This window comes from Rhea americana, unplaced genomic scaffold (assembly GCF_003343005.1).
Source record: "Rhea americana isolate MKP2758 unplaced genomic scaffold, rheAme1 scaffold_4, whole genome shotgun sequence".
In the NCBI taxonomy this organism is placed as follows: domain Eukaryota; kingdom Metazoa; phylum Chordata; class Aves; order Rheiformes; family Rheidae; genus Rhea; species Rhea americana.
The window spans coordinates 1,669,643-1,691,684 of record NW_028186534.1 but is presented as its reverse complement, the minus strand read 5'-3'; the positions used below and the strand labels follow the sequence as shown (position 1 = coordinate 1,691,684).

The window sequence follows — 22,042 nt, the reverse complement described above, 5'->3', positions numbered from 1 at the left end:
GAATTTGACTCAAAAGGCCAGATACTTTGTTAAGAAAGCCCCTAAAACTTAGGCTGTAACGTGACAAAGCTATTCCAAAATCCTGCTAGGGAGGGGAGAACAGCAAACAGGAGAGCTGCAGTATCACCCAGGGACTGGCCTGGGMAGCTGGGAGAGGAGATGTTTGGAGTCTGGCTGCTTCCAACTTTGCTGTATTTATTCTTTGAGACTGTGCCAATACTTAAAAAAACCAAAAACCCCAAACAACAACAAAACCCACTTGGGTGCAAGTCCTAGCCAACTAATTTAATGGTAATAATAAGATCAGGTGTTTGTGCTTCTGAAAATGTCAAAGGCTTTACAAAAGAGATTAGTAATCTGCCATGTTTGTGGTTGTAGAAACTGAGGCACAGAAAGTTCCTAGCCTTGGTCAGAACCATGGCCCTGCCCTGTTGAAGAGAAACCTGAGCCTCCTTTCACTAAAACRTGGAAAACCTCCTGATGTCCATGTGAGACTCCTTGCCAAAATCAAGGGATAATACCTTGAGAAGAGCCCTGGCTTTCTGCAGCTATAAGAGAATGGGGGGGGGGAACCCTCAAAGGTTTTAAAGAAACCCAGTTTCTCACCAAAAGTCTGTTCAGTCTTTCTTGAATCCTCTTAAGATGAAGAAATAGGYTGAGGCCTTTTAAAGAGCGATGCCATGCGATGCAATGCTATTCCTTACAAAACAGAGATAACGAAGTACCCAAACGTCTCCCAGCCGTGCTTTAAGCGTTTTAGGTCAYCTTTCACTGCCAAGTTGAAGGAAACTGTGCTCTCCAGGGACATGTTTATTTTAACCTTATCTGGACCTTTGCCTGCAATTCTGGTGGCTTCGGACTATGTAGTTCCTCGTGAGTGATGCATTTATAATTATGGTTATGGATATTGGTGTATAAAGAGATTAAGACAGGACAACATTTTAAAATAGCTGAATAGCATACAAAAGGTTACAAAGCAGAGTACCTACGAGAGAGAGTGAGGCGGTGCTTCTCTGTGTGTGTACGTGGGCTGGGCCTGTTGTCCAGCAGAAGTGTCTTGCCCTGAAGCAGCCAGAAATGCAGCTTCCGCAGGGGAGAGTGGCCAAAGCTCAGCCGTGGCAGTGCAGAGGATCCCCATCTTTCATTTCTTTCTGGCGYTTGGGAAGGTAAAGGCAGCTTTCCTCTCCCAGAGGCAAAAGGAAAAATGTTTTCAAATACAGGCAATGTCTGGAGGCTCCACGCTACGCCAGTGCAGCCAAAAACCAGCTTTCCGGAGGTAAGGCTCGCTCCCTGAGAGCTTGCCTGACTTTGCCACTGGGGTCTGATGAAGCCCAGCTGAGGCAGGAGGTACATGCACAGAAGGGGTTAAACTGCCTGAAGGCTGCTAATCACCCCTGGACTGACCCCCAGCCAGAGCGGGCACAGATACGCGCTCTGGAGGGCCGGGAAATCTCTCCCCCACACAAAGGGCAAAGTAACGCCAGCAAACCCTAACATCACACAAGCAGCCCTCCGGCTTTACCMAAATCGTTCAATTTTGTTTAGGGAATCAGCTTAAACTGTGCCAAGATGAGCTCTGTGAGCAGTATAATCCCTGGGTGCCCCGGCCAGCCATGAGGCAATGCCTCCTTCCGCAGGTGCCCCAGGCCTTGCCGTCGCACGTCCCTGCAGGGAGTAAAGACCCGGGAAGGTGCAGTGAGCTGGTGGCTCYCCCAAACACCCTCCTTTCGGATTTCCTAAAGTGTGAGAGGAATAAACACTGGGATTGAAGAGCCGAGAGCAGAGCTCTGATGGGTGCAGAGGTGATGAGCCCGGTTTGGGAGCTTGAGCTGGCTGTGTGCACGTGTGTGTCCTCCCAGCAGTCACCGATGACCTGCCGTTCCYTCTGGCAGCCAAGGCAGGCGAGAGGGCATCGGCCCTGTTGCATGCTGTACTCGGTTAGCCCCTCTTGCTGCAAGGAAACCGCCAGCTGTTTTAGGCAAGACCTGGGTATTCAGAGGTCTCTTTCCAAACCGTGACGCAGTCTGACGGTCCATCAGAGTGGGCACCTGGTGTCAGCAGCCCTAAAATGACTTCCACCTCGGCCTGCTGCCATGCTGCCACRGAGCTCAGCTGGTCAATATTTAATTGCAGGTGTCGTTTAATCATTAAAGAACCTAGTTCCTCCTCTGGTTCCTACCCAGCATCAAAGGGGAAGAGGACTCAGTCTTGGTGTCTCCCATCCCAGGTTCCCATTGCTYCAGGCAAGGCACAAACCATACTGTTTCTCAGCAGAATGGATGATACRTACTGACAAAGTGGGAACCTGCTGGGTGCTGGGCTGGAAATGGGTCAAACTCAGTSCCAGTCTAAGGGGTGCCCATAAGGACATAGGCGCAAGAGCAGGGGTTGTGCGGAGATGCAGGGCATGCTCACCACTGCCTCTGGGGCTCAGGCTGAGGTGGCCTCATCTTCTGACCCTAAGCGTGCAGATGATAGGGGCTCAGCGACGAGTACCTGTGCTTAACTGCCGGTGCTGCCAATGGGAGCCGCTGGACTCCGCAGGGAGCTGGTCAGTCTTCATTGTCCCTCACCTGCCTCGTGCCACCCTCCTGGCCTATGGTGGCCCTGTGCTCTAGACTGGGTGCGGAGTCCTGCCTGGACAGATGAGGATGGGGTGCCACCTTTGTCTGACAGCCTTAGCTTCCAGATGTGCACTCCAGCCATCAGCCAGCCRTGAGGGCTTGCGCCAACACCCAGTGCATGACCATGTCCTGCAGTACGTCTGGGGAAGTGGGCCTCAACCGYCACACAATGTACATGCCCTGCAAGCATTCCCACATCCAGCAGCCTGTCCTGCCCTTCAGTGTGGCACCAGCATGTCCAGTCGTGGGTAAGGGGCAACGGGAAGCTGCATGGGGCATGACAGCTGATGCCCCAGTGCTACCAGCTGCTCTGGGATATGTTTGTGGGTGCACAGAAGCAGGGTGAGGTGGAAAGCTTCCTTCTCCTGCACAGTCTGTCTGTTTCCTGGGTGGGAATCACGATGGCACCTAGCCCTGCTCACACCTACCCTCTGTCCCACTCATATCACCTGTCATGGAAACAGACACTTGCTCAGGACACCTATCCATGCCATGGGGTTCTCCAGGACAAGCCCCTCTGYGGCTGCCCCAGTAGTCTGGGAGTATCTGGGCCCTGACAGTGACTCCCCAGCTGGGAGTTTAGGCTACGTTCGGGGTGTACTGGTCCTCAGCACCTCCCTGCACTCCCAGACTACATATTCTCCTGTGTTAGGGAGCCAACTATCCTYGGGCAGTCAGTGCAGGTGTGTAGAGGATGGATTTGACCTTAGCTCCTCAAAAGCATTAAATAGCAAAATCCTTTCCCAAGAGCAGAAACCTGTGAATTTAGCAATAGTATGGTAAACATCTTGCACTGGACAGAAGTCAAACATTCAACCAATAACATCCAGCTCTTATACAGTGGTGTCTGTCTACCAGCCTCCAAGTACTTCACAAAGGAGTCTAAAGGGAGGGAAACTGAGGCACAGGCAAGCAGCTTCCCAGCAGGGCAGTCACAGAGCCAGGAGCGCACTGAGCACCCTGATCTCCACCAGACCTCTCTGTAACCTCACACTGGGTTGAGGTGACCCGACAGCTGTCAGGGAGCAGGTTGCTGCGTCCCAGGGCCCATGCCCAGAGCGTGGCTGCTCACCTTGCCCTGCTAGCTGGCAGCCATCAGGAAACCCCAGGACTTGATCCCTTTCTTACCTATGTAAGACATGACCTTCATCTTTGCAGCAGAAGAAAGGATAGGGCCGAGGCGTGCCTGCCCTCCGCGTGCTCTGCTTCCCAGGGACGTCGAGCCGGCTGCTTGGTGCCAGTTGCTGATCTCCTGCCCGAGCTGCAGGGAGAAGTGACAATTTCAGCAGACTTTATGCACGCGACCTGGATGGAGCCCTCCTCCACAGCCCTGGGGAAGACGAAGGGTAATGCTCCTGGCTGGCGCGGTGTTGCTAACTACTGGGGGACTGCGAGGGCAGGGAGGAGGAGGAGGGAGGAGACCGCCRTGCTATGTTTGGCAGCCGATGAGCCTGTCCTGGTTGGAGCCCACGGTGGCAACAGGAAGTCCCTGATGTCCCCTGCAGCATGGCTTCCAGATGGGCTTGGTTGGCTTGATGCTTGGTCTCTGGCCCCCCACTTTYGACTTTGGACATGGGGAGCCCAGACACAGCCTAACCATCACTTTTTCCATCACTATAAGCTTACTGATTTTATATATTCTAGTTGACAAAAACATTTCCTTCCAGAATCCTTTTATTTTCACTTTGTTGGATAGAAAATGAGTTTTTAATTAAAGATATCTTTTTGTGGAAAACACAAAAGTCAAATAGATTTTGTCAACACTACTAAGGTTTTCAATGAAAGAAATAAAAGCAGAAGATACTGATTTGAAAATGGAAGTTAGCTGCTGAAAGCCAGAAAGTATTCTGAAACCTAATCATTCCAGTTCAAATGAAGGCAAAAATGGAGAAAAATATTCCTATATTAAAACCATAATAGAAGATATTACAATCTGATAATGCTAATAGCTTTAGGATGCTGGTTGAGCAAAAATTTCAGGCTTTGACCAAGTGAGAACAATATTTCAAGGAACATGATGCTTCCCCATTTTTGCTGCACATGGTGATGAGCACTGAAAACTAAGAGACATTGTCACACAGATTAACATCGGGCTTTTTATCAGGCTCCCTTCAAACTCAAGACTGTATCAGTTACAGACATCTAGAAGACTTGTCTCCATAGCCATAACCGTAAAGGCTGCTTTCTTTTCAAATGTGTTGCTCCTGGTAGTTGAGGTTTGGAGCAAGAAATATATCTGATGACAACCAGCCCTTTAGCTCCTAGTAGCAAAGGCTACGCAGGCTGCTGCGGTGGCTGCACAGCCTTCATTGCCTTGCATTCATCACTTCACTTGCTCTGCTCAAAAAACAGGCAACCYCTCCACCGCCCCCCACTCGCCATCGTCATAGGCCGGCATTTCTCCTGCTGTAGCTACACGAAGGAGATTTTATAGGAAATGACAACACAAGCAAAAAGAGGCTGTTTTATTTTTTATGACGAGAGGGACAAAGACACCAGCTGTTTCCTAATATTTCCTTTGGCTCAGAGCTCAGTCTCTGTTCTGTCAGCTAACCTRCAGCACCAGGTTTTCCCTTGCCCAGGTGTTTATTTTGCATTTAATACTCATGYGAAGTGCCAGTCTGGCTACCCTTGGCTGCAGTCTTCCCTGTTTGTCATGAAGGTCAGTGGCAGATGCTGGAAGGAGCACCTTCTTCTGAGTTTGATCTGAACCGGATGACAGTATGAACCTTCCTGCAAACCACAWGGCAGCAGACAAATCTACGTATCACTAAAATGTGTAATTCTACCTGAGATGCCTGCTAGGATTCAATTGGCTCCTACCACCACCTGCACCTCTTCCTCCTCATTCAAAATTACCACCCCCACCTAAATTTGAGGTTCTKGGGTATAGCTTGCAGGTGCCTTTTCACTTTTACCAGCTGATCAGCTTTTCTAGCCCTCTTTAAAAGGCTGCAGAGCAGCAGTAGCATGGTCACCTGAAGGAGGTGGGAGTGTTAATGYTTGTGGGCTAAATGAACTGCTGTGGGCAACAAAGTTATTTCTCCTTGGGTTTTAGGAAACAGCCTTGGGCTTCTAGGCTGGAAGGGTGGTTGGCTGCAGGGTGGGCCAGAGCAAGGATGGGAAGTGTGAGGGATGAGGTACCTCCACGCCCACCAGCTATGGATTGTTTCCCATGCTTCCGGATGCAGGCTTTGCTAGCAGATGTGCTCCCAGGTGTGTTTGATGCTTTGTTCTCTATTTTCATTAAATTTATTTTATTTATTTTTTGTTGGTTTCCAAAATGCTGCAAGCCTTAGCCACCTGCTGTGTYTCCAGATCTGCATGTAGGTTTTTTTTTGTTTTGTTTTGTTTTGTTTTTTTGGGTTTTTTTTTGTGTGTGTGAAAATCTGGGAGGTAGCTTGTTTGTTAGCTCCAATTTGCTTAGAGACAGGGCTGCTCAGCTAGGATTCCCTCTCTGGTTCATAGTCTCCCTTGGCTGGAGGGAAGGGATCCTCAAGCTAAAACTGGGCAAGGCAGAGGCTTTGCAGGGGGCTGCTAAGCATGTTTCCACATGTGAAGAAATCCTTGAAGTCTTTCCTAACCTTCCCCTACCTCAAGGGGACCCTGTAGACTGAGGAAACATCTGAGGAGGTGAAAGGAGAAATCAGTGTGGAGTTGCTGTCTCCCAGACTGGTGGCAGGGGAAAGCCTGAGTCWTCTTTGGCTGGTAAAAGCATATATTAGATGTTCTCCTTCCCTTGTTGTCCCTCTGTGCTCTTTCTCTGAGCTGAAACTGGGGCATTTCCCCCTTTCACCTCCCTCCCCCTAGGTTTCATACAGCTCTGCACTGGATGAAGTCTGTGGGCTACTCCAGGTGCCTCTCTCAACCCTGCCCCTCTAAACCCAGTACTACTACCAAAATGTTGACTGCTGTCCTGATGACAGCCTGCCAGGTCTTGCTGCCTTTCCACACTGGCAGCTAGCATCTCCCGGAGAGGGAGCGGACGAGGCGTTTGCTTGGAGGGCTTTGCAATCTAGGTTAGGTAGGAAGCGATGCCGAGAGCAGTGACATCAGGGAGGAGGGTAGGAGGCAGCTCGCACATGACGACTCTATGAGGTTGCCTCTCCGTGCAAGGTACGCACTGCATTAGTAACGCATTTGTAGCAAATAATGCTGGGCTAGCATGGGAATGTGGGTCACTGCTGGCAGAACTGTTGAAGGAAGAAGGAGCTGCTGGCGCTGTGCTGTGAAGAAAACGTATGTTACTGAGGGATGGTTTTTGCAGGGGGGGATCCAGCTACAGTAACTGCTCCAACTTGTAAGTAGCAGCCTTTTGTTGTGCGAGTTGGTGGCTGCTGCCTTGGGGTGCCTCTGGCCTGTGCATGGGGTGTAGAGGTCTCTGAGAAGTGTGTGTGTGTGTGGAGGGGCAGCAGTCTGTATTCCTGGAGCATAGTGGTCACATTTTGTCAGGAAACTTGGACTTGTTTGCTGTTGCTGTTTGTGGCCCTGGCCATGCCTGGAGCATCCCTGCTGCCCCAGCAGGAGCGATGAGGGACGCAGCTGGGCATGTATAACCAAGTGTTCCGGTGTATTTTCATGACCTATTTCTGATTCTGCTGTTCTGTRTGTGTGCACTCAGAAAATCTTCATGCTTCAAGGCGTGTAGGATTTACTAGCAATAAGAAAAAGGCTGCTTGGTTTAAATCTCTCCCGAGCAGTCAGAAACTACACTGGCTTTGCAGGTGTGCTCAGGCTGAAGAAGGTGGCTCTTGGTCACTCTAGTACAGGATGGGGATATGCGTATTACAAAAATGTACAAGGGACTTCAGCACAGCAAGGGAGACTCCTGCCTCAGAGCAGGTACATTTAATGAAYTTGCTCTGTTGCAGCTGCTGCCCTTGGTCAGCAGGGACTTGTTGAGTAGCTTCAGTTACAGCACAGTAGTAACAGAGCAGGATGGGGCTAGTTGAGAGAAGCATGAACAAGCCATGGGCGCTATGGTCCTGTAAGGCTCCACAGCCTTTGTTCAGCTGAGCTGCTTCTGCCTTGCTGCAGGTTGAGGAGACTTCACCCAACCAGGCGCTGCAGTGTTTGCCCAGCCCCACAAAGCAAGCTGTAAGCYGGTCCTCAATCCTACAAGCTAGACAAGTGGGCTCCCGCAGCTTGCTCACCTGTTCTGAGAGACCCAAGCCCTGAAATGCCCATGTACAGCTGAAGGGAGTAATTTCCCTCCCCTTGCCCCAAGTCTGGGGTCACACAGTGTCTATGGCAGCAAGTTAGATCTGGGACCAGAAACAGACTTGTGAGAGACCAAATCTGGAGGATGGGCTGCAGCAGCTGATGGAGCTGTGTGCACCAAGCACCAGTGAAGTGCACAAACTGCTTGGACTTGGTTGGGTTGCTCTGGCGAAGGGCTCTTGGGCAGGGAGAAGAGACTCCCTCTTCCATAGCCCTCTTGAATGCTGCTGTTTGCAGCTTGGTACTTGCTCCACTATTGCACGTGTGTGTACTGGCTGTCCCCTGTCCTGGCCTCCTTCCTATCACTCTGCTTCCTATCACTTTGCTCCAGCAAGTATTGCTTGCCTGGAGGCAACAAAGCTGATGTCCCTTGGCCGGTCTCTTCAGGAGCCTGTGAGACAGGCACTGCCCCCAGGCAGGCGTTGGGTGACCTTCTGTAGAATCCAGCGTAATCCAGTGAGACAGACTGTCGGAGAAATAAGGACCACACTGAGTGGGAGGAGGAAGGGGATTGGTTTATCTCAGTGTTAGAAGCTGTGTTTGTGCTGTCCCTTCTGGTGGGTGTGTGCTGGGACAAGCTCTTGCCGGGCTGCAGGGTAAGGCATCAGACAAGACTGGTGTCTTGCTGACTTCCTTGATGTTGTAAACTTGCTTGCCTGTGGGTTGTTTTCTTTAGATTCCTGCTTTTCCCTTCCTAGTCCAGTCAAATTCTGAAGCTTCTGCCTGGTTTTGCTCCTTACCAGGTCTGCACCTGGGTCTCAGAACCACAGGCTGTGCTCAGGCTAGTGGCTGCCTGGAGCATGCTTAGTCCATCTACCTGCCACACACCAGCTCCACTTCAGACCAGTAGGAGAAAGGCCCTGCAAATGGTCATGGGCTTGTCTCTACCTCCAAACTTGTTCTCCAACAGACTTTTTGCCTGAGAAGATGGGTTCCAGCAACTGCCACGCTCTGTGTTTTGTATGTATATGCACATACATACAAAATGTGTGTGATTCTGTGAATGTGTTGGTTCTTTTGCTTTCCCTCTAGTAGCAAAACTAGGGCTGAACTARAGGGTGAAAAATGAGTCTTTAAATACTTTCATTACCTACCGTTAAACAAAATGAGACTCCTCAAAAATACAACCTGAACTGAGGCTTTTCTCCTGCTCTGCCTATGCAGTGAGGAGGCAGGCTCAGGGTTTTGTCCCTCTGTAAAATGAGGGGTGAAGATGGGTGGTGGCAACTGTCTACTCTCCTCAGCCCATGCAGCCAAGCACAGGGATGCTCCTTGGTGGGAATTCCAGCTCTGGCATTGCTGCGTGTCCTTGCGTGAGTCACTTATCTGCTGCTGTGCTGGCCTACCTCCTGCAGGGCCCTGAAAGGTTTCATTCACGTCCCTAATTGCTCAGAGAGCCCTGAATGAAAGGGGCCCTGGATTTGCCAAGCGTGACGTATCCCGGCACAGCATCCTCCTTGCGAGCTCTCTCCTTCTCCCTCCTGGACACTCAGCAGGGTGGTTCAGGGAGGCGTGCAGGGGGTGGTTTTGACCAAGCCCATCTGCCTGCCCTGGGAGAGGGTGCCTGTTTGGTGGCACTTATCCCTGTCCTACGAGCTATTGTGGGCTGCTGGTGGGGGTGGGAAGGTGTCCTGGTTCCTATAATTTCCTGGTTATTTTGGTATGTGGGTGGAAGCAGGGAGGAGGGTGGCAGTGGAGAGAAGAGCAAGGTCAGCGAAGAACAAGCGTGCCTCTGTGCACTATTGATCGTGCCGCCAGYGCCTCGGCTTAGGTATTCCAACTTTTCTTGCAGAACTTATAAAGCACGGCCGCGAGAGGATAGGACAAACCATCAAGGCCTCCGGCTCCAGGCTCTGCTCATAGTGAGTACGAAAGCCTCCGAGCGGGATCGGAGCCCTTTAAAAGCGTGGCCTGATAACCCCTGCTCTGGCACCGCGCGGTGAATAGAGCTGGCTGGCACGGGCCAGATGTGGGCAGGGCCCTGGGGATGGGACAGCTGCCAGCGCCCCGCCGAGCATCACCGACCATGCTCGGCCCTGCCGCGGAGGAGGGGGCCGCGGGGAGGGCTCCGTGCCCGGGGGATCGCGTGGAGGTGAGGTGCAGGGGAGYCCGGTGCAGCAGCCCGGGCATGGCGGAGGGCTAGGGTGTGAGCTGCTGTCTTCAGAGCTGCCCTGTGGGGCCTRGGAGTTTGAGGGCTGAGGGGGAACGGGGAAAGCTCTCTAGGGCAAGGAAGGAGGGACCGGAGTGGCTTTTTCTTCTGCCATGGCTTTAATCTTGGCTTTTGCAAGGGATGAGTGAGAGGCCTTGAAGAAAAGGGGGCTCTCTGGGGTTGCAGGACCCATTTCTCCAAGTGGTGTTGTCACTTCAGCGTCTGATTTCTCCACCCCCTGTGACAGCTGCCTCGGGTGGAGGAGAGGTTATCTAATGCATCTGCTTCCTGAGCCTGCCCTGGCTGCTGCAGCCCTTCCCTGCCAGCACAAACAGTCCAAAACTGTCCTGTGCAGCGTGTTCCCGCCTGCTCTGGCTTGGGGAAACAGCCCCAACCGGTGGCAGCCCTGGCCTGGGTGGCATGGAGTGGCTGGACTCGGCCAGACTCACCCACCTCTGCAAGGCCCAGCAGGAGGGGACAGTGGCTGTGTGCAGTCCCTGCATGGTGCGTGCTGAAATGGAGCCCTGCTCCCACTTTGGGGTGGGCACCTGGACTGCTGCAAGCTGCTTCCACCTGGAGAAGGGCCTGCGTGTGCTGGAGAGAACTGCAGTCCTGTCCAGCCCTGCAACCATATCACTGCTGGGGCTGTGACCGTCTCTGCGCTGGCTGCCCYGCCAGCTGCTGCCCTTGCAAAGGAGGGCTAATCGAAGAGCGAGTAGGGAGCTCGTGCTCATTYCTGGGTGCATGAGTGATTTGAATCTTTCCCCCCCCTCTTCTGTTGGCCTGCACCATGTGTACCTGCTGCCCACCCCAATGCACCCTGCTGAGGGAGCTGCTGCTCTGGGGGATGGGRCAGGGCCCTGCTGCACCCCAGCATCATACTGGCAGCTGGCCTGTGGCAGGCAGCTTGGCTGAGGTCCTCCACGAGGGAGGGGGATCGTGTGCTGAGATCTGTGCTGTCTTTGCCAGGCCTGCAGGTTTAAAGTATGAAGCTGTTTCCTGGATTTGGTTTGAGTGGTGTTTTTTTATTTATCCTCACTCGCTCTTCTCTTCCCAAGTGCTGAACGAGTTGCCTTTTTAATGGACCGATCCAGAAGCCCAGACACTAGTCCGCAGGTGAGACAAGGCTCGGAGCTGGAAACACCCTCACCACAATGACTAGAGGGGCTGGTGCCTGTAGGAGAAGGCGAGGAGGAGAGCCTGTATTTAGCGCCTGGGCTTAGGCACTCCTGGGGCAGTCAGGTATGACTAGAAAAGCCATGGAGAGCTGAGCCTTGCCTTGGCAGGGCTGGGAGGTGACTGGCCATGTGCTGCTGCTCTGATTGATCCCAGCTGAGTTTTGGAGATGTGGTGCTGCCCCATGTACCCTCAATTTGGAGGGGAATTTTGCACCCCTCTGAGACTGACTCCCCCCAGYCTCTTCCTACATAGCTATGTAAGGAGATCCTGTGGGGCTGGCTTCTTCTGTGCCTTCCTTGGCTGAGRGGTTTGGGGATGAGTGTCCCATCCCATGTACTGGGTGACATTCTTCTTGTGGGGAATTGCTAGCTAGAGTGAATGAATCCCTCTTGGGGTGTTTGGTGGCTTCTGCTGGGAAAGGTCTACTGCTACCTTGTCCCTTGTGGTATGTGGTGATACTGAGGGTGACGCTAGCTGGAGAAAAGGGAGAAGTTGCAAGGATTATTGCCCCCAGAGTCCAGAGAGGGGAAGATTCCTGGGGAACAGGAGTGGGGAGGGGAAGGAACACTATGTGTGCACATATGTATGTTATTTACCTTTTCTCTGGGAAGAGGGAGGCTGGAGGCTGTACCTCTGTGGCACTGGATGTGCATATCACTTCCAAGGCTCCAGACTGTGCAGGTAAGGGGGTAAAGAGGCCATCACTCCACAATATGCAGAGGGCTGCTCCTTCCCTTACTGAGGTGGCAGAGTCTGTGCAGAGTGCTGATATCCTGCTGCAGGAATACCCCTCTGAGCTGTGCACAGGGCCTTCTTGCCTAGTGCAGATAGAGGCGAGCACCTGGCTGTTTTAGGACTACAAYGAGCAAGCTAAGCCATGCAGTGCCTTTCTTACTGTACCAGAACAGCAGTTCTTGAGTGCATCAAGCTGGGGGCCAAGCAGTCTGCTAAGCAGACTCTGACTTGGTCCTTTTGTCCCTTTCTGCAAGCATGGGATAAGGACTTCAGCACAGATTCTTGGCTTAGCAGAGCCTCCAGATTGGRGATGGTATTGCTTGAGGATGTAGCTTTGCTCTCCCTTTCCCTATCCCTTAAAGTTTACTAAAGCATCCCATGTGTATCTTGCTGACTGATCTTCTGYGAAGGCTCTAGGGACTGCCCTGTGYTAGGGGTGCTGTACTGAGGGAGGGGGTATACAACCTGCAGCGTGCTCCTTGCAACTAATGTTATTGTCATCTTCTGTAGCCTCAAACACCAAGTGACAACATCAACCTTGGACCTTCTGCTAACCCAAAGTAAGCTTCCTGCAACAGCCATGTAGAGTGTACAGCTTGTGCCGAAGTGATCTGGTAGGGAAACCAGTCAGCCCCTCTGTCTTGTTAGATCTTCTGTAGATGCCACCCATGCAATTACATTGTCCAGCCTTTAACACCATGTGTATYTCCAGTGTGCATTCTTTCAAGACATTCAGCTACAGCCAGTCCCTGTTATCATAACTATCCTCTCCTGYAGATGTTCTCTGCAGCCACTTGACCCATTTCCCTTTTGAAAATAGGGGGAGATATTTTTTCATCGATGCTGGCTCCTTGGCTACTTTTCTCCCTAGAAATGGGGATAAACTGTCCCCTTTAAAGGTGCCACCTGACAGGTGCCTTCACCTGCTGTTGTGCTCAGCAGGCAGACTGCTGGGAGATTCCTCATCCTTTGCCTAGTGCACTGACACACACAGTGTGAATTGCCCACCTGCTGACAGCACCTCGAGGAGTGAGGGTGACCCATCCAGTGCCCCTTAATTCTTTCACAAATGCTTGCATTTCCGAGAAGGAATATTGCTCTGATAGTAATGTTGCTGTYAGATGTTTATCTCCTAGAGGCATTAACTTGCTATGTTCTTGTCCAACAGTGCCAAGCCAACAGACTTTGATTTCCTGAAAGTTATTGGCAAAGGAAGCTTTGGAAGAGTAAGTGGGTTTGTATGGGTGGGCTGTAGTTCTTTGCAGGCAGCTTGGAAAGCAACTTCCTTGCTGAAGGACACTTTAGCTGCATCCTTCACTTGCACATCTCCTGAGGAGTTTGGTGATATTGGGAGAGGGGGTGAGAACAGATGAAACCTGAGACAGAGGTTTTTTTCATAGTCCATTCTTTCCTTGAGATGTGCTGCAGCCCTTCTCCAGAAAGAAGTGGGAAGAGTTTTGYGTGTGGTGTTTTAGGTCTTATGGTGGTGAGGAGCAGTGCTTGGCAAAATAAGCCTCAGGCTCCTCCAGCTAGCAAAAGATCCCTAGASAAATCTGTGCCTAGTGAGATTACAAAGACTTGCTTTAGGAAGGACCCTCCCCTGGTGCTCCAGACCCACTTGTATTGTATTGTGTGGGTAACATCTATTTGGAGATGTCTTGTACCTTTCTCTCCCAATGGGAAAGCATTGAATTAGGGGAAGTCAGCACACTGAAGTCTGAGCTTTTAAAATGTTGTATCTGACTCTCTGAAGCAGCGCTCTGAGTATAATCACTCACATGAGTGCTGAGCTAGTGAGGAAACACCAACCAACTGGCAGAGGGCAAGAGACTCAAATCTATGACCCTGACTTTCTGTTGCAGGTTCTCCTGGCCAAGCGCAAGTGTGATGGGACTTTTTATGCTGTGAAAGTCTTGCAGAAGAAAACCATCCTAAAGAAAAAGGAGGTATGTCTACAAGAACCTATTTAACTCCCTCAGAGAGGGTTGGGGAGAGGCTTTCAAGCCTTTACTCTTTCTGTGGGTTCAAGTAGACCTATATATTAATAGTTCCCAACAGGATCAGCATACTAACGAGAGAGGAGCAGAGCTTGCCAATGAAAAATAATGTGGCTTACAATAGTGAAGCCAGTCCTTCTCAGAGGGAGGACAGAACCTACCCTGGCTGTGCTCTGCATAGGGCCAAGCCTCTCCCACCTTGCAGCATAGATGCTATCTTTTTTTTTCTTCCTTCTCCCCCTTCCCCCCCTCCCCCCAGCTACTTTCACAAATACTACTCAGTGTATGAGYGATCCTGGTAATGCAATTGAAATATCTTGTGGTTGAGTGAATATTCATATAAACTGCTCATATGTTAAATGTGGATTTCTCTGTGCCATGCAAATGTAGAGAAGAACAGATGAACCCAGGCTAGTGAGCAGAAAGCTTCTCTTTCTGGGGCTGGAGATGACCATTTTGGGCTCCCAGTTTCCCCTTGTTCAAAACAGCAGTGAGCGCCTGCCATACCTTTGGCTGGACCTTGGTTTGAAACTAATGCTTTGCCTGGTTTTTTGACAGCAAAACCACATCATGGCAGAACGCAATGTGCTCCTGAAAAATGTCAAGCACCCCTTTCTTGTGGGACTCCATTACTCCTTCCAGACCTCAGAGAAGCTTTATTTTGTGTTGGACTATGTAAATGGGGGTGAGGTGAGTGCACATACAATCTGTCTTTAATCTACTTTGTTTTTCCAAGACCTGCTGCCTAATTGTCTAAATCTATTTCCTTTCATACAATAATGATGTTGAAGTGTAATATTGCKTTAACATCTGAAAAGGAGCAGCTAGGAGTGTCTGGCATGCATCTTGCTTGTGAGTAAAAGTGAGGTCTTGCTGGGTATGCTGGGGTAGAGCGAAGGCTGGAACAGCACACAGCATTTTGTCACAGCCTTGAGCACCTATCCACCAGGCACTGTCCTCTCTGTGCAGTCCAGTGCCCTGATGGTGTTCCACCTCAGAGCTTTGGGGGGGGAGAAGGTTTTCTTGGGGGAAACATGCTAGCAGGGATATGCTGCTTCTCCAGTGTCTCCTCATGATGAGCCTGGGTGCCCACACAACCATGTGCTGCATCATACAGCCTCACTAGAGAGGAAAATAATCCACTGGCTTCTGGTTCTGTTAGACTTGAGCTTTGTAACTTCAGCTCCTCCTAAGGAGCTGGGAAACCAGCAGAGGTCAAATATATCTGGGAACCTGCATCTGAGGAAAACCTAAGGAAATGGGCTGAGATCTTTCCTGAGGCCAGCCAAACCTAGTGCTGGCAAACTCAATAGATCTACTTGGTAGAAAGCACTTGTCTCAGCTCTGCACAGACAGGCAGTGGTCTGTCTTGGGGGGAGGGGTGTGTGTGGGGAGGGGGTTAACTGCCCTGCGCTAGCTGCTTCCTGAGATGAGGACACTGGGGTGGTGGTGGAAATGTGTTCAGGGCATTTTGTAAACTGTTGGAAAACATGGAGATGCTCACTTAGATAATGGTGAGCTCTGGGCAAAAATAACTTGTGGACCAGCTCTGGATCCCAGTTTAGTGTTTGTGTGGAACCACTGCATTATGCTATAAAAMCTCTTTTTTGGTCCTTTAAAAGCTCCTTTTGCTTCAGCTGCCCTTTTTCTGGGCAACTTGAAACTGGTCGGGAGATATTGTTAACACGGATGTCTTGTTAGTGTAATTCATATCAGGAATGTTCAGGAGTTCAGCTGTGTATCACTCTTCATAATTATGGTACAACTATAACTTGTGTGTGGGTTATAGCTTGCTTTTATATTGTTAAATAAGGCCAATTGGTTTGGGCTTATTTGGTGCTGTTCATGTGCAACTTGCTGCAAATCTGTTTTCATTTGGGTAAGCTGCCTTTCCACATATCCTTCAGCTTTAGAGAAGAAATGATACAACCCTCTCTTTTTGCCTGCAGCTCTTCTTCCACTTGCAAAGAGAGCGCTGTTTTCGAGAACCCCGGGCCCGTTTTTATGCTGCAGAAGTTGCTAGCGCAATTGGGTATCTGCATTCCTTAAACATCATTTACAGGTAAGGCAGGCATTCCTGCTGGGGAGAGCAGGTTCAGTGAGCCTGCACAGCCAAGGTGGATGCCCTGCTGGGATGGGGAAAGGTTCCTTGTAGGAGCCATGTAAAGTGCAACATTAGAGTAGCTGAAGAATCTCCTGCTCCAGACAAAATACTGCTCAGCTAGCATTTTACTCTGCAAGAGGGGTGCTGTCTCTACAGGACTGGCTGGACAAGAAGTACTCCTCCTGGGAAGAGGAGGGAACAGCKGGTGAAATCGCTGAGAAATCTAAAATCTAGCTCAAAAAATAAGAAATTCTGTCTCATAATGACAATTAATGCATGAACAAGTAGGGAAATGCAGGCTAATATCTGATCCTGCAGGAGAGTGGTCTTTTATCATGTGTGCAAGTTGATTCCCAGCAGAGATGGGAATCTGTGCTTTGGGAAGCTCTTGGTGAATCGGATTGTCAAATCCACCCAGCTCCTGTTCTTCTCAACTAATGCTGTTCCAGATCAGGCTTTTCTGAACACCTGGCCAAATCTGCTCAAATATTGATTTTTGTCTTGCAGGGACTTAAAACCTGAGAACATTCTCTTGGATTGTCAGGTATATTCACCTGTCATATTGCCTTCATTTTGTCTTTGAAAGTATTGGGATCACATATACAGGGCTGAAATATTGCAAGCCAAGCTTTGGCTCACTTAATTGCATGGATTTTGTGTATGCCACTACACTTCTACACAGACCCTCAGAAGAAGCGAGCACACCCTGTGCAGAACTGCATGCATGGCTCCTGTTCATGCTCCTGTCCAGAGGTGGGATCTGACCTGTGGGCAGGAATTTGCAGTGTTAAAAGCAAGTTTCTACTGCTACTTTAGAGGTGGCCACTGTGAAGTGGCTCTGGGATAAAGGGGTGGCAAAGCACAGCATAGTGCTCTGGATGTCTTCCACATAGCTACACAACTGCAGACACACTAAAAAAGAAAAAATCTACCCCTCTCTCTGTAGGCTCCTGTACTAACATTATAGGCTGCCCRGAAAGTAAGGGAGGGGAAACAGATGGACAAGGGGGCACTACAATGCACACTGTTTGCAATGTGATGGCCAACACATGGAAATCCTGTCTCCTTCCCACTACAAAGAGTGGGCCAGACTGAAATACCTTCCTTTTCTTTAGGGACATGTAGTATTGACAGACTTTGGACTCTGCAAAGAAGGAATGGAACAAGAAGAGACTACTTCTACTTTTTGTGGCACCCCTGAGGTACAGCATGTGCAGGAGAGTTTCATTGTGCCATGGGAGCCAAAGGACTTGCAGAAGTCTGTTGCCCTGCGTCTCATAAAGACTTGAGTGGGTGCTCATAATATCTGAAAATACAGATTGTAGGAGCTAGAGACTATCTTTGGGCTCTTTATGAGGTTGTCAGGCTGGAGCTGAAATAAGGCCTTCCCTGCACAGGAGAGAAGTTTACCTGTAACAACTGACTAGTACTTTAAATACACTGCAGTGTCAGGGACAAGGTGTCCTGCTATCCTGGAAATGGCCATTGTGAAACAGGTCATTCCAGGTGACTGTGAAGACAACTTTGACCCCAGAAGCCTGGACACTGGCAGCTGTGAGCAGGCTGTTTACCTGCTCTGATACCCTCTGGTCACAGAACACAGGGCCTTTGCAGGGCCAGGGCCTGGCTGTGTCCTTCAAGATGCCTGTAGTATAAATGGCCTGCAAAATGTCTCACTTGTAGGAGAGGACCAGCTGTGTATACTGTCAYCTAGTTGGGGTGAATTCTGCACCAAGGGGCAGGAATGCCTTTTCCCAAATACAGCTCAGTTAGACTTGGCCAAAACCAGCCTCCTGTTTAGGCTCTCTAGGGGCTTATTTTCCTGCTCCTTACTGAGCTGGGGATTTCAGTAGCACTTCAGTCTAGGTAATGTGCCCGTGCTGCTGGTCTTTTCACTCGGAAGAAGGATCTGTAACAATACCTTTGAGTATTTGTGTTCAACAAAGGCAGGCAGCGATTTCCGAACAGAAGGGTTTAGTTTACATTGGAGACCAATTTACTCAGGAGAATCACGTGAACAAAGCGGGAATGGTTCAGCTTAGTTTGTTTTTTCCTGCCCTGGATTAGGAGCCTGATAGCACATGGAAATGTGGTCTCTTGTGAGATCAGGCTCTATGTGCTGCTTTTTGTGCAGCAAAATTCTTTGGCTGCTGTTCCCTGGCTGTGGTCATAGAACTGTGCTTTTTGGTGGCTTCACTGATTTGGGCAGACTTACTAGTAGTTTTTGGAACTACTCAAGCTACTTAGTATAATGTGCTACTTCAGGACAGATTTACTGGTTGAACTGTGGTGGCAATTCTTTGTACAAGTCACTTATAAAAAGACTATTCTGCAGCCCCMAAAACACTTCAGGGGTGTTGGCAGGTGCCTTTCAAACCCACTGTTTTGAAGCAAGTGGAGGGTCAACTAAAAACAGTAAGAACTGCATCTGTGTGCTTCCTAATGGATTTGCTTAACTYGAACTGCAACCAAGTTTGCATATTTATGAAGCCAGAGCTCTTCCTGTATAACTAGATTCAAATATCTTCCTTTTGACTCTTCCCAGTACTTGGCTCCTGAGGTGCTAAAGAAGCAGCCTTATGACAGGACAGTAGACTGGTGGTGCCTTGGAGCCGTCCTGTATGAGATGCTGTTTGGACTGGTGAGTTTTGAAGCAGTCTGGTTTATTCTGTGGTGGATAACTTCTTAAAAGCTGTGATGTGAGGTTGGCCTGGTGTTCATATGGTATGTTGTATGGATGACTGAATCCTGTACGAAAGGACTTGGTTCAGTCATATCATTGATCTTTTAACAGACAGATCTGGCAGGCCTCCATCAACTCACTTCAGAACTTGTTTACACCTGTGATGCATGGTCCCTTTCAGTAGCTTGTGTTTTACCTAGCTGCTTCTCCTYTCTTTCGAATTAGCCTCCTTTTTACAGCCGTGATGTGTCTCAGATGTATGACAACATTCTACATAAGCCACTCCAGGTCCAGGGAAGCAAGACCATAGCAGCCTGTGACATCCTCCAGGGACTTCTCCACAAGGACCAGAAGAGGAGGCTGGGTGCCAAGACAGACTTTGTAGGTGGCTTCCTTTATGGTCAGGAGGAAGAATAGATAGAAAACCTTTTTATTCTCAGCCTTTCTTTTGTGGTAAAGGCACTACCTTTGAAAAAGCTTCCTAAGTTGCTCTCTTTCTCCATAGTCCCAAAAGGAGCTAATGGAGGAGAAAGGGTTGGCTTTGGTAAAGGTCATTAGTCTCTAGTCACAGTTGCCTTTTTGGAATCCTTCAGGGCTTCATTTAATTAAGTTCTGAGCTGATCTAGAATACCTAGCTTGTACAGCTCCTCTGAACTGAAGCCTCTTAGTTTTGCTCCAGGGTGAGTAATGCTAGGAGTATATCATGGAGGCCTGGCTCAGAACTAGAGAGAAATGTTATGGGTCTTGGTGTGGTGGCAACTTAGGATGTGAGCATGTGACTCTGCCCCCTTTCAGGGGATTACCAAACCATGATGTTCATGTAATGAGGATTTTCTAAGTGGGTTCTATGTGAATGTGTGGAGGCTCRAAGTCTTGCTTCAACAAATTGACTGCTCATGTGAAACCAACTGTCAGCTTATGGAAGAGGAAAGTTAGCAGAATACTGACTTTTTTTCATCCCCTTTCACCCCCCTTCTCTGCAGCTTGAGATCAAGAACCACGTATTCTTCAGCCCAATAAACTGGGATGATCTGTATCACAAGAGGATTACCCCTCCATTCAACCCCAATGTGGTAAGTGGATATTTCTGTGGGTATCTGCTATATAGTGGCACAAAAGGAATTGAGCTTGCAAGGTCCAAGGCCCCTCTCTAAACGCCTCATGTTAACCCTGAGGGATGCTGAAGTGCAGGTTCTGAACCACAAATACAGAGGTAACACAACAACCCTCCCCCAAAGCAGTTGTTAAACTGTCTAAACACAATCAAGTAGCTGAGCTCTGCTTTTGTGAAATGATGCTGTGCCTCTGCTCCTTGATTCAGGCTGGCCCAGCTGATCTGCGACACTTTGATCCAGAGTTCACCCAAGAAGCAGTCTCAAACTCCATCACCCACACGCCTGACTTGGCAGCCAGCAGCTCCAGTGCCTCAGATGCATTTTTAGGATTTTCTTATGCACCGACAGAAGAGGACATCTAGGATTTTATAAAGGCTTTGAGAAGCCAGATTTTAACTGAATAGGTTTTATCCTTTTTGAAAGGAATGGTACTGTCCTTTGCTCATGGTTTAAGGAAACTGGGACTAACACACTAACTGGCTAGGACAGAATGGAATTCTTAATTTCTTCTCTTTGGTGGATTTCCCTCTAAATGACTTTCTCTGGTAGGGCAGGTGGGGCACTGATTTTTTTTTTCCCCTGGGTGTCTTGTACAGCTCTGGCAGAATTGTATCCACTCTGTGTTTATGGTTGAGGTATGTACCATCACTCACATCAGTAGCCACATTCCTGCAACTGGCCACTTTTGTGTGGAGCATCTCAGCCCAGCTATGTCTCCTTATTTTTCTCCCYGCACATGCACACCCATAGCAGAGAGAGACTGATCACGCTACCTGCAGCAGTGGGAAGAGCAGTGGCTTCCTTCCTTAAATAAGCACAAGTCCACTTAAAGTGGTTGGGAAAGGGATAGTCTGCTCACCAGTGGCTAGAGAAACTGAACTAGGTTAGCTTAGCAAATCCTTTCTCTAAAGGCCTGCAAAAATCTGGTAGCTGCAAATGTTCGCCTGTAGGTGCTGGTCAGCTTTAATACTTTGGGCGAGAGCTGCAGGGGGTCAGTGGGAGCCTCCGAAGAAGCAGCATTCTGCTAGCAGTTCAGGTAAGCATTGCTGCTCTCTGGAGAAARGTGTTTTGCATCCTGGACTGAGCTTGCAGGTGCCATAGCTGGGCTGAGACACTGTTGATCAGGTGTTGCTCCAAAGGCAGCCTCCGGTCTGCAAGTCCTGAACAGTGCCGTGGTTTTTCTGAGCCTGCCACCCCCCGCCCCGAGGTGAATGGATCTTCCCCGCTCCCTCTCTGATCCAGGATTTGGGATGCTGCTGAAGCAGCACAGAGGCCAATGTATGTGTAAAAAATCCCAGGTAAAAGGGGTGGAGAAGGGGCCAGACAGCTTAGCCGCCTGCAGATAACCTTATGGCTAAACCCTGCCTGGAGAGAAAGGGTTCCTTTGGCAGCATGGGCTGCAGCTCTTGACTCATCTCTGAGGAACACAAGCACTGCTGAAACACACCTGGTCCTGAGCACCAGGGAGCATGGGCCAGTGCCCAAAGCAGGGCTGAGCACAGCTCCAGCCCCTGCACCAGGGCAGCCAGGGCCTCGGCCCGAGCACGAACCGTGTCCTGCTCCAGTGGTGCTCTGAAAATGCCTGTCACTGTAGAAAAGCTGTGTGTTCTGCCTTAATTTAAATGCTGGTGTACTCACTGAATGTCACCTTCCTTGCCATTTTTTGATAGCTYGTTTTTCTGTCTCTGGGGGGAGGTGTAAGAGGACTAAGTGTGCAACACCAATAAACAAGGGTATTTGTGAGAGTTGTGCAGTGACTGTGCTGTTGGGAAGCTTGTTGGGGAATTTTTTTGTCTTGTACGCTTAAGCCATCAGACCTGTTACGTGGTTTATATTAAAGTGAACACACAGACGTGCTTTCACCTCTGTGGCCTGTATAAAAATGAGGGGAGCAGGGACACCTAGTTGGCAGCTGCCTGCTTTAAGTGTTACCTGAATGTCAGCTGCAGCTCCACAGTTGTTTGTAAGAGCATGGTGGTTTTTTTTATTATTATTATTATTTTTGGGGGGGGACAAAAAGCATTTCAACGGGTTAATAGAAAGGCTTGGGAAGGGGGGGAGAAATGGATTATTTTACTTCTGCTCTGTGAGGGAGCAGCACAGGCTGCCCTAATTCCTGTCGGGGGCAGCAAACCGTTCCGCTGTGGGCGAGCGGGGCAGTCGCTGAAGGACGCGGGCTCCCCAGCGTTGACAGGAGCCGGCTCCGCCGCTGCCGGCTCCCCCCCCCCGCCCCCCC

The 22,042-nt window shown here is 49.8% G+C and overlaps 1 protein-coding gene across 1 annotated transcript; it reads left to right on the top strand.

Moving 5' to 3' along the window:
- Window positions 1–3,918: 3,918 nt before the first annotated feature.
- Window positions 3,919–20,815, top strand: SGK2 (serum/glucocorticoid regulated kinase 2). The gene is made up of 14 exons (XM_085313869.1): window positions 3,919–3,970; window positions 9,637–9,706; window positions 11,052–11,109; window positions 12,418–12,467; window positions 13,076–13,133; window positions 13,770–13,853; window positions 14,463–14,594; window positions 15,854–15,966; window positions 16,516–16,552; window positions 17,124–17,210; window positions 18,554–18,649; window positions 18,917–19,072; window positions 19,675–19,764; window positions 20,013–20,815. Exons 1-14 carry the CDS (start codon window positions 3,919–3,921, stop codon window positions 20,166–20,168), a joined length of 1,239 nt encoding a protein of 412 aa, XP_085169995.1. The 3' UTR covers window positions 20,169–20,815.
- Window positions 20,816–22,042: the final 1,227 nt, after the last annotated feature.

Bases quoted from the DNA above. Each gene is read 5' to 3' on its own strand.
- SGK2 (XM_085313869.1), top strand. From the start codon at position 3,919: ATGCACGCGACCTGGATGGAGCCCTCCTCCACAGCCCTGGGGAAGACG. The intron at 13,854-14,462 runs GTATGTCTACAA...GTTTTTTGACAG, and splicing joins CCATCCTAAAGAAAAAGGAG to CAAAACCACATCATGGCAGA. The intron at 17,211-18,553 runs GTACAGCATGTG...GACTCTTCCCAG, and splicing joins CTTTTTGTGGCACCCCTGAG to TACTTGGCTCCTGAGGTGCT.